Source organism: Xenopus tropicalis, chromosome 2, assembly GCF_000004195.4.
Source record: "Xenopus tropicalis strain Nigerian chromosome 2, UCB_Xtro_10.0, whole genome shotgun sequence".
Taxonomy (NCBI): Eukaryota; Metazoa; Chordata; class Amphibia; order Anura; family Pipidae; genus Xenopus; species Xenopus tropicalis.
In genome coordinates, this window is record NC_030678.2 from 48,418,638 (window position 1) to 48,431,223 (window position 12,586).

General features: G+C 38.5%; 1 protein-coding gene across 5 annotated transcripts in view; it reads left to right on the forward strand.

The window, feature by feature from the left end:
• rap1gap2 (RAP1 GTPase activating protein 2) overlaps positions 1 to 12,586 on the forward strand; it is a 296,773-nt gene that overhangs the window by 251,892 nt on the left and 32,295 nt on the right. For all 5 annotated transcript variants that reach the window (XM_031896768.1, XM_031896766.1, XM_018091492.2 and 2 more), the window contains 4 exons: positions 2,285 to 2,385; positions 4,374 to 4,503; positions 6,834 to 6,989; positions 9,179 to 9,250. In XM_031896768.1, the coding sequence (XP_031752628.1) occupies positions 2,285 to 2,385; positions 4,374 to 4,503; positions 6,834 to 6,989; positions 9,179 to 9,250 (459 nt within the window). The remainder of the gene's footprint in view (positions 1 to 2,284; positions 2,386 to 4,373; positions 4,504 to 6,833; positions 6,990 to 9,178; positions 9,251 to 12,586) is intronic.

Sequence of the window (12,586 nt, forward strand, 5' to 3'; positions counted from 1 at the left end):
TCCCCCTAGGGTAAAAACACTAACTGGGACTCTGTGGACGGACCTCTTTATCAGACACAGCTCATACATAAAACAACATCAATGGTCTAGCAGATCTTGAGGAATCAAAAGAGCTAAACTATTCCAGGCTATATGCTTTATCCAAATTAGTCTTATTGAATGTTTAATGAAATGGTATTGCTTTTGTCCCAGAATAACTCCATCCACCATTATACATCCTTCCCATTATAAGTTACTGTACGTCAGTTCAAAGTAAAATGATAAATCCAGTAGACTTCTGGAGGGTTATTGTGAGATATTGTGACTTTTTTTGATCTGTGTTTCAGTAGATGGCGGAGCACTATAATTTTTAGGCTTTGTACACTGTGCTGTTTTGCAATGGGCAGATTTGCTCAATACTGGCATTTCTCAATACTGATTACATTCAAAAAGTTGTCAAATGTCAACTAACCAGAACCAAGCTAATTGGTGACCATTCTACTACATTTACGACTATAAACCCTGCCTCATACAGGAATATAGAGTAGGCAGACAATGGTAGACAGGCACGTTCTGAAGACTAAACTAATATATACTGACGCATTGTGCCATTAGCCGAACTATTAGGCTCATAGTTCATGTTAATAAAGGTTTCTAAACGTTTAAGTTTAAGTGTTAACAATTAAATGTCTTAAATACAATTGTCTAGGAATGCATTGCAGTGAGATTTCACGTTGCAGATATTATAAAGATTAGTTGTACATTATCTATTTTGCTGATGAGCAATGTTTTTGATCCTGCTTTAGTTTTAACAACAAGATTATATCCTCTGCAAAGGGAAAAAAATGAGACTACTAAGCCATGTGTGTAATGGAAATGTTGTAATTAGACAAAGAGTTAGAACATGAAAGGCATAGAGGAAAGAATCCACTAATTTGTCACAGAAATTTCTGGCAGGCATCTTAATTATCTTCCCATATTCCATATCTCTCTGCGGTGCCAAGGCTGTATAGTTACAAATTGTTATGGTGTTGAAATTATGTGATACATAGGGCGGGAGAGGCAGAAAGGATTAGAATGTAAATTCCCTCATAACTGCACAATTAGATTGTGTTTCCAGTTCAGTGCATTAATTATAAACTGCAGCATCAACTTGTTCAGTAATTTGTTTTAATACATTTGTAGCTAGTAAATAACTTCTTTCAGGTTGTATGTACTTTATCTGCCAGTTTTGGATTTTTTTTATTGCAGCATGCCCCACCTAGTGAAATAACAGTTGAGTTTGAAATAAGAGTATGAAGTACAAACTTACAAATACCCAAACACTAGTAATTTACACTGGTTCTGCAGTCCCATGTTATTTTGCATTTGCTGTGTGTCATGTGTAGGAGGAAGTTCTGTGCCCCGAGGCCCCCCAATCACTATTGCTTGCACCCTTTTCTCCCCCCACTTGTACCTGTAAAAGTAAATACAACATAGCCACACTGGGCTAGGCAGGAGATTTGACAGTATTTTAAATCTCACTCTAGACATCGCAGCGCAGGGCTGAGAGAAGCAGATATACGCTTCGTCTGACCTTGCCCTTAGATCTTCTAAACTGCTGCAAACTAACAAAATGACTGCACTAATAGCCTTTATAGAGGTACGCCTTTGCCTGGACACAATGTTGTATTCAGACTTTCCTTTTCCTTTAAGGCTACTGCCACATGGAGTTCTTATCCGCAGGCCAAGTAACTGCCCCTCCCCTCCAATGCTTTATGGTACTGTATGTTTAAACGCAGACAGAAGTATCTCTGGATACAGAAACACCATGAAGCAGACTGGAGCATAGAGGCAGTTTTTCGGCATACTCAAGTTTATTTTAGAAATCCTGAAACCTTTATACTTTGGAGCATATACTTCAGACCTCTAACTGTGGACTATGTGCAAAATGCAGTGTGGCTTTTCATCATAATTGCAGTTTCTATGAGTGCTATGCAGGTAGTGCATCAATAATGGTGCAAAATTTGCATGTGACTATAAACTCTTGGTGCTAATTGCGGGCATGTTGTGGATCCTTTATTACATACTTTTATTGTGTGTATTATTTAGTGGGTGCAAAATGATGAGTGCTCAAGGATTGGTGTTAAGCACAGGATACCCTTACACATACAATGTTGTATTTTGTACCTCTTCCCATAGCATATTAGGAAGGGAAAGTCTTCTCAGTATGCTGTTCAACAGAAATAGGAGCACATGGTTTAAATAATATAGAACTAATAATAACTAACTGCAAACTAATCTTGCCTTTATGTTTTCTCTGCAGACATCAGAGGAAGAATTATTTGGCAACAGTGAAGAAAGTCCTGCCTTCAAAGAGTTCATGGATTTACTTGGAGACGCAGTCTTACTCCAAGACTTCAAAGGGTGGGTTAAAAAACCACTCACAGTGGATCATTAAATGGTTCTCACTCAGAAAGAGCATCACCTCTCAGTGATTTATAACCAAGGAGAGCAGCTTTATCATAGGTGATTGCACAGACCACAGTGGAAAAATATCAGTACATTTGATTTCAAATTGCTCTTAATGGCCCAAAGATCAATATTTTGTGCATTAGCAACAGTTTCTTTGCAGTGACATGTTTCTTTGCAGTGTACACTTTGTATCGGCTATAATCTTATTTTTTCATTTGTCTTGTGAATGCCATGGAAGATGAGAGTAATTGCTAAGCTTCAATATTTAACACGGTGTGTGTGTGTATAAAGACTAGAATACTGTTTAGCATGGTAGTAAATTAAATGATTAAAGAAATCTAAAGATGAACAAAACATGGAAGTAGTACTTAATTGTACATTGTTCTTATACTTTCTTATGGCCTATATGAACATTTTTTCAGCTTCCCAATGATAAAACTCAATTCTCCTTGTGATACACTTAGAACTAGATGGGAAAGTGCCATTTATATGTCTTAAAGAAGTGTATACTACACAAAAGCCATTATTAACCTACAAATTACACTCTTTTAAAAACTGATTGGTAATCTCATCCATGATAACTGATGCTGATCACTTGTGTTATGTGACTTGTGTATTATAAAGAAGAAATAGAAAGAAAAAAGAATATTAGAAGTCATATGAGCTATGACTATTAATAACTTTACAGTACAGATTCTATTTCTATTTCACTGTTATGTGTGGTAGTAAATTGTTGTACCATGGTAGCCACAGTTCCAAAAAAGAAAAAAAAATTAAGTGTGCACACGTATATTACATGGTTCTGTGTAAAAGACAAATACAATCAATATAGCCAGTGATTACATTTATACATCATATTTACTGGCCAAAATAATTATGGTCAGCAAGCTTATAATGATGTTGCTGGATACTACAATATGGCATCCTACCCACATTCTAAAGTCCTTCCCACAACCAAGGGGTTACCTGCTTTTCTGCAAATAACCAGTGGGTAAACGGCCCAATGCAGGACTCTAGTTTAAGGCTTTACGCATGGAGGTCAGGGTCTGTTTCTGTAAGGTTTAATGCCTTTACCACACAGCGGTGCATGAGTCGGGGTAGTTGATATTTGAACTGAGCTTTCAGTAAGATGGAGGCAGTGATATTTTGAGGCAATTTTCAATTGGTCTGCATGTTTTATTTTTTGTGGTATTTGAATTATTTAGCTTTTTGTTTAATTTGGAATTCCAGAGGCTATCTGATTACTAGGGTCCAATTTACCCTAGCAAATTAATATGTGGTTAGAATGAGAGGCTGAAATATGAATAGGCGAGAGAGTCAGTGACCCCCATCTGATTTAAAAACTATAGGAAAATGAAGAAAATCGAAAAAGTTCCTAATAAAAGTTACTAGAACATGCTAACAGATAAATGCATAGAGGTTAAATGATCAGTCTTTGATGTGGAATCTTATGATAGAGACCCTGGTTCGATTCCTTGTGGTAACTCCTCCTGACCCTGGACAAGTACTTAATAAACACTAAGTGCGCCTATCATGGCTGCCTTACTTGCTGTAAAGGGCTTTGAGTCCCATGGGAGAAAACCACTATATAAATAATCCTCCTTCCATTCCTTAAGTGTTCTTATATTTCCCATCGGGTTTGCAGCCACAGGAATGAAGATTAACAGAAATTCAATAACATTTGAGGAAGTCCTATTTTTATTTCATTCAGCATTACCCTACATTCCATGAAACATGAGAGCTTTTAATTCATATGTTACTGTGCGGTACTTCAATCACACTGCACAACAATCAAATGGTGGCCGCTGTGTGTACAAAGACTAACTTTTTCTGTACTTTGTCTGTGATTTTTTTTTAAAAAAGGCCCATTATTGGAGAGCACTTATGCAGGCAAGCAGGAGTATAGTACTATACATAATATATAACATTTTTTTCCATAGGTTCCGTGGAGGACTTGATGTAGCACATGGACAGACAGGCACAGAATCCATTTACACTGTGTTCCGAGAAAAGGAGATCATGTTTCACGTGTCTACCAAATTGCCATTCACTGAAGGAGATACACAGCAGGTATTACAGCAGAAATACAGCCCCAGTTACCTATATATAACATTTATTAACAACTATGCACATTTTGTTATCATGAGCATTCCAGATATGGCTACTAAACAGGAACTTTTAGTTGCAACGCTGAAAGATGTGTTGATTCTCAAAACTTGTACAATGAGGGTGAAGAAGATTACAGATGGAAGGTTCTACTTTGCACCGTAAGATCCGATTCTTTGGCAACATCACCAAAGAAGCAGATCTTTCCCCAAAACATGCCCACCTAAGGGGCCCTAGAGCCAAACGATTGGATTACAATGATAGGAAATCAAGCTATCAGAGCGAGGACCACCAATAAGCCAATATGGTCCTCAATCCGACAGGAATGTCAAACCTGCATGATCAACGTCTGCCCTATTTTAGGCCAGAAAACGGTTGGATAGGCCCATTGGAGGATAAACTGCCAAAATGGTCTGAAGGGACCAAAATGGCAGCTTAAATCTACAGTGTATGGCCACCTTAAGGTTCCCTAAAGATCTGGTTAATCCATTGTAATTTTCTTCCCGCTCCCAATGTTAGTGAAGGGAGGATAAAGAAGCAGAACCCCATTTAAATAAGTCAATAATGATTGCAAAAGATCCCTGGACCCCTTACACCTCACCACCTCCCAGCTCGGTTGCCAGATTTCGGAAGGAAATCCTCAGCGGAAGCTGGGGTAATCATCATATTTTTAAAAAATGTGAATCTAATATATAGGCACCGTATATATAAATATAAATACAGCCCTGCCTGTAATTAACACCTGCTGTGAGTAAATTATTTTTTTAGGTTTCCCTTTGAACCTTGCACCCACACATGCAACTGACTTGCACCTTATTAATCACTGACACAAGCAGAATGTGAGTGCAGCTTGTGTGCAGTTTTACCAATGCTGATGAAAATTAGCATCCACATCAGTAAATCATGTCACATTGCAGTGCCCACCATTGTGCAAATAGCCACAGTTATGCTAGAATTTTGGAAAAACAGATTGCATGCACATTTAGCATCTTGCACTTTGCACTTGCAAATGAGCTCTAATATCACTTATTGATTATCTGGGTTGGGGGGTTTGTTGATATTAGTTAGTGTATACCCTGTTTTTCTCCACCTTGCTGCAATATACTAAAATGCTAAAACCCCTGCATTCTATTAAAGAAAATTATTGTAGGGAGTACTGCTTTATTTGATCACTGACAGGATCACATCAATGAGAATAGTCTGTAATACTTTATTTATATTCTCTTCTCACAAACATGGCTGGAAAGCCACTAAGCAGGGCCATGGCATATAGTATGAGTGTCCTTTTTTTCTCTTTATTTGTATTAGGATAGGGGTCTCTGGAAAGAAACTAAATCAATCAGCAGATCTTTATTTGCTGTTATCTTTTGTTCTGAGAGAGCTCAAACACTGCCCTTGTTATTGACATCTATTTGATTGCTTTGAAATTTTGTTGTAGAAATGACTCATGGTTTAATGCACTAGCAAATGGCAACTTAGTTTGTATTTTCATTTCATTATCCGCAGTCTATAATAAAATACCATATGGCATCAAGGGTAAAGTACAAAACAAATAAGATATAAAAGAAATAATAATAAGAAGAAATAAAAACAGAAGGAAACTACTTTAGTGTAGCACACACTGACACTTTCACTTAGGTTCAAAGATGAGATGAGAGTGTGGTAAAGCTTTAATGGAAGGGTTTGTAAGAGGTGAATTCCATTACAACAGGGCAAAGCATATAGATTTTTATTTGATTTTAAGCAAAATGAAGATTTAAAAGAGTTATGTACCTGGGATCAACTTCAAATTCATGTGGGTACTATTCTTTAAAACATAAAAGAATAAACTATTGTCTTGTAAAGGTGTTTATTTTTTTATCAAGAGAAATTAAGTTAATAACCATACTGGCCAGCTTTATTTACTGTGTTCAGAGTTGCACAGTGGTTTAGTAGTTCACATTGCTTGGGTAAAATTCCAAGCCCTTCTCTTCCCTTTTGCTCCCAGAACCAATAGGCAAGATCCTGGTTAAACTGACCTGTGTGTGTGGGCCCTTGTGTGATTTTTAGGTATTTTGATGCATTGTAAATCTCAAAATATTCAACACTCTTTTTCTATTTTTCTCTTTTAGCGCTGAAAATTTTGAAAAGAAACTCTGGCCTTTATAAATGGCCCCCTTAATATACTGTACATTATCTAGTTTTGGGGCAAGAACATTAGATGTCATTACATACTGTGTGTCATTAAGTGTGTGTAGGTAAGTGCTATACAATATGAGCTATAATATTAATCCCAATCTGTCATGTCATTTTAGTTGCAACGGAAAAGACACATTGGTAATGATATTGTGGCGATTATCTTTCAAGAGGAAAACACCCCTTTTGTGCCAGACATGATTGCATCCAACTTTTTGCATGCTTACATTGTTGTGCAAGTTGAAAACCCAGAGGCTGATATCACAATGTACAAGGTAAGGCTTGCATCTGTCAGCCAGCTCCTTCCCTAAAGGTGAGGTCGCCAAACAAGTGGATCTTTTCCTGAAAAATAACTGATTGATCTGATTGTATTAAATCACATTGACGGGATGTAGGCCATCGGGGTGAGAACCACATTGTGAGCTACTTTCTCTGGGCGACTACTTTTATCTACCTGTATATGGCCGCCTTTAGGCTGTTTACAAGGGTGAACAACCTAACTATTTCTAAGTCTACATACAACTTATGTGTTTAACAATGTCTTGACTTCTTAAAATAAAAAAAACATTTTTGCCGAAACTGTAAATTTCTTCTTACTAATTTTTTTCCATTTCTCTATAATACAAGCCTTTGTAAACATTACTTTTGGCGGATATGGCACCCAGTTATTAGCAGAATTTGTAACATGTTTGATAGTTTTTTAGGTTAAACAAGCAAACGGCATTACTGTTTCAAATGGAATACAATTCATTTAGTTGTTCAAGCTCTTGTGTAAATTGGCATTGTCCCTTTCTGTGATCATGGTGCCTTGTTTTCTGTAACCAGCACCTAGAAATAATCGGTATTGATGCCTGCCCATAATGGAGGAACATGGCTATGTACGGCCAGCGCCAGTGGGTGTTGGCAAACAAGCTCTTCTGCAATAAAACAATAAACACCAGCTGATAAGACGGAACTTACAGTTTTAAACAAACTTATAAGAGGTAGTAATTCAGCTTCATTTGCTAGTTTGAATAGATAAATACAATATGTGCTGTTTGGTGAGGCATTCTTAAAAGGACACATTGGCTTCTGTAATGTTGTTAATTGTTCACCAGAGCAGCTGGCTTTATCCTGACAATATTCTAATGCAAATATTATCACAAGGAGGCAATTTGCCCATTTGATTGTCACTAGGCAAAATTTTGTGATAGGTCTTTTAGGAGAATTATATTGCTTTATAAAGGATATGGCAGTAGCCTGTAAATGGGACCCAGCCATGATACAGATTTTTAGCTCGGCCCTTTTAAAGAATTACGGGCCCTGTCATTGGTAGTCAGCGGGTAATTTGATTGGTTGTGCCCGCATACATGTGATGTCAGTATGCACGGGGCACAGCCATATAAAAGTGTGGATGCAGCGGGGAGCTGCAAGAGGACGAAGGGGGAGCTGAAGGAAGCAGGAGGACACTGGGGGGGGGCTGCAGGAAGCAGGATGATGCTGGGGGGGAGCTGCAGGAAGCATGATGATGCTGGGGGGAGCTGGAGGATGCTGGTGGGGGAGCAGGGGGAGCTGCAGGAAGCAGGAGGATGCTGGTGGGGAGCTGGAGGGAGCTGTTGGATGCTGGGGGTGGGGAGCTGGAGGACGCTGGGGGGAGCTGGAGGATGCTGGGGGGGGAGCTGGAAGATGGTGGGGGGGAGCTGGAGGATGGTCAGTTTCTTGGACAACTTTCAAGGCCTGGATCATTGCTGTTATAGAGATGCTAAAGCTTCAGATGGGTGCATTAAGCTTAATATGGCATTTATATCTAGGTTTGTTTTCATGGTATAGTTCTCCTTTAATGTCTCATAAACTACTAATATTAACTGCTACAATAACCCCCTAGCATTACTTGTTACAGAAATTAATAGCCCAGCACAGGCCCGGACTGGCAATCTGTGGATTCTGGCAAATGCCAGAGGGGCTGCTTTAAGATGCCATAGACAGTTACTATTTATTGGGCTGGTGAGGGGCTGTTTGGGCCACTGTGTTCTTGAAATACCAGGGCCTATTTTAAATCCCAGTCGAGGCCTGGCACAGTGGCCCACACCATTGAATTATATAGTGACCCCAGCTTAAAATGGCACAGTGATTTGCAGAATTAATTGCCACTGTGAAATAGCACATTGGCTCCATGCATTTTGTTAGAGTGACCCACAGCATTATGAAATACAATGACCCACAGAATTCAACAGTGCTGTAATCCATGGCTTTAATTGTTTTAATTGGTACATTGATTCATAGCGTATAATGTCGGTGACCCCCAGCATTAAATGATTTGGGAACTTTGCTGGGCCACACTTAAAGAAAGTCCAGTCGCAGTGGGTCCTCTTTCCTCTGTATGGGATCTGTTGTACTAGGGACCCAAGAAGTTGCAAAAGAACATCTATGTATGGAGCATATCGATGTCAGATGTATATTTGAGACATATCTCGTTTGTGTGCAGGTATCTGTGACTGCCAGAGAAGATGTACCATCATTTGGGCCTCCACTGCCAAACCCACCAGTATTTCACAAAGTGAGTAACTGCATGCTTAATAAATAACCCTGTCTTTGTATTGATTTGGTTCAACATTATCAAGTGTCAGAATGAGTAATTGGCACTACACTATACTATGAAACAACTGCACTCAGGATTTTAATCAATATTAACTTAAAGGGGTGGTTCACCTTTGAATTAACTTGCATGTTACAGAATGGACAATTCTAAGCAACTTTTCAATTGGTATTTATTATTTATTATATTTACATTTTTAATTATTTGCCTTCTTAGTTCTGACTTCTTCCAATTTTCAAACAGCCCCAGCAACCAAAAAATAACTATTGCTCTGTGAGACTACAATTGCATTGTTAGTGTTACTATGTATTACTTATTCTTCTATTCAGGCCCTCTCCTATTATATACCAGTCTCTCATTCAAACCACTCCCTGGTTACTAAGGTAATTTAAACCCTAGCAACCAGAAATTCCAAACCAGTTGCTGAGCAAAAAGGGAGATACATAAAAAAAAACACAAATAATAAAAAATGAAGACCAACCATAAATTGGCTTAGAATTTGACTCTACATCATACTAAACAACCCCTTTAAGATCACCTTTCAATTGTTATAAGAAGTTCCAAACAGACATAATTTTGTAAAACTGCAAGTTTGATTTACGCACTAAAAGTAACATTAGACATTTATTTCATTACTGGTAAAGCGAATATTGAGTTATGGTGACAGGTGCATTATATATATATTCCCAATGTTACAGCAGTAATTTCTGTTTTCCTTTAATTAAATATTACCTTAAGTCTGCACTTCTGTGTTTCGCTGGTTTCTTTCCTTTTCCTGCAAGAAGAGTGTTGTTTTGGCTATAAGTGATTATAAGGCATCTAGCAGTGTTACTTATTGATAAGTACTTGGGGGAAACTGGTCACAGATCCATTGCAAGTCAATCAAAGGGAATTTTATCGAAAAGAGCAATATGTAATCGTTATTTGGTGTAACAGCTGTCATGGAGAGCACTGAGAAGCCTGCTAGTGACTCAGAAATCAGAGAGGGCCATGACGCAATGAAAGTAACACATTTATCGGCTCAGCTCATTTCTGGAGACTCTGCAGGGAGCAGGTTATCTTTTATATAGAAAACGACTGACAGATTTTCTCTGTCAAAACATTAGTCATGGTTTTCCCTGAGCTGTCATAACTGCGTCAGCATGTCGGTTTACATACCTAGAGAGATCAAAGAAAATGCAATGGAATTTAAATACCAAATGTCTTCATTATTTTCCTCTTTCTTGTGGTAGCAATGGGCTTTTCAGGAGTGAACTGTTAAGTAAGTTGCGGTACAAAGTGTTTCTTGTTCATCTGCTGTTCATAAGTGGCTTGCTAAATACGGCCAGTTTGTCACATTGGCTGTCTATTTGTTGTTTGGTCACATTAAGGGTGAAACCCCCCTTTAGGAGCCCTAAAGGAAATAATTTCCCTTAGGGCAAGGCACACGTGTCAGATTGTCAGCCTGTGGATAAGCACAGGCTGACAACCCCTACGCTTAAAAAATCTTCTAGTTATGCCTGCACCTGGAATCACCAAATCCGCCCAGGTGCAGGAACACACAGCTGATATCCACCAACAAATGCAAGTCTCGGGTTTGTTGGCGAATATCGGTTGTGTGTGCCATCACCTGGGCAGATTCAGTGCTTCTTGGTGCAGGCACATATAAAAGGTTTTTTAAATGTATGGGCAGATTGTCAGCTTCCACTTACCCGCAAATTGACAATCTGCCTTTGCGTGCCCTTAGGCCCACCTGAAAAATCTCTCTCTATATAATAATATATATTTATTATAAGTATGTATTTATATGTAAATGAACAAGAATAGCTGCCCACAACTTTCTGTTAGGAATGCTCAGGTGCAAATGTTTTGGGGAGACCTTTGCTGGGGTTTTTGTGATTTACACAAACTGTCTGTGCAGGCAAGATAGCAGGTTCCACCAATGTATCAGCAATTGGGGTCCCACAAGGTGAGTTTAGGTGGTGTTGGTGGGTACAGGTGAAAAGGGTTAATTGGTTGAGATGCAGAAAAGTTATGCAAGAGACTTGACATCCAGTCTACTACAGAGCTAATGCTACACACATCTGTCATACTTCAGTAATAATTATGTTCCCATATGGCCTGAACAAAGGGAATAAGTATGACATGAGCGCAGAGAGAAATATTCTGTACAAAAGATGCATACTGTGCATGATAATTAATTTATGTAGAAGTTATTAAAGGGTTTTATTTCCATTATTTTGCTCTTCATAACACCTTGGGATCTGCTAGGGTGCGTATTCTAGCTGCCTTCAGTTTCTTTCTGTTTAAGTATACTTTGCTTCCCTCTACTGGCAGGCCATGGAAATTCCAATATCTTTGTAGTAAGGGTATGGAACTAGGGGGAGGCAGAAGAGGCAGAAGAGGGACTTTCCTAGGGTGCAACCCTGGGGGGTCGCTAGGCATATACCTCTTCAGTCTGCCTACCCCTACTCCCTGCCCTTGTCCCCCTGACACATAGTCATTGTGTGCGTCCCCCATCACATCATCACCGCACATGTGCGCATGGAGGTCAGATGATGGGTGGGCGAGTTGGTCCTTCTGTAATTAGGATCACCGTAAGATAAATAAACCTTGCATAATTATATCTTATTTCAGAGAAAAAAGGAAAACATTGTTTAAAATGTGGAATATTTGATTTAAATGAAATCTGTGGGAGATGACCTTCCCATAATGCGGAGCTTACTGGATAACAGGATTCTGGATAATGGATTCCATGTCTGTATAAGAGTGAGCAAAATGACACTACTTCCTACAACCTACATTTTATAAAAATGGTTAAAAAAAACATATAGAAAAAAAATAGAAATCAGCTAAAAAAAGTAATGATTTTTTTTGCACTATTTAAAAATATTTATGGATATCTGCCAATTTAACTTATAGGCAGCTGACAGAGCACTAGTTCATAAATAAGCTAGGAATAGTAAACTGGAAAAGTAACTTAGTAGCTTTAGAAAATATAATAATACTGCTTGCTTATTGGATTTCCCAGTTTAGCACATTCCATGTACATTCTGGTGACCCTGCCTAAACCCCACTAGGACCTTAAAAGGCTACATTATTTATTGTATGCGTCACTGTATACAAGATACCTCCAAATCCAACCCTATTTAGCCAACCCTTAGGCCTGTATAAAGCTAAGCAAACTAAGAGGAAATGTGTTCTCATAAATCTGCACTTTAGGGCTATATAGAAATACACCCTCATGGTCTTCTTACCTGTTTTATTGCAACTATAAGTATCATAGAGGGACCTCTGGAGGACTTCACCCAACCTACA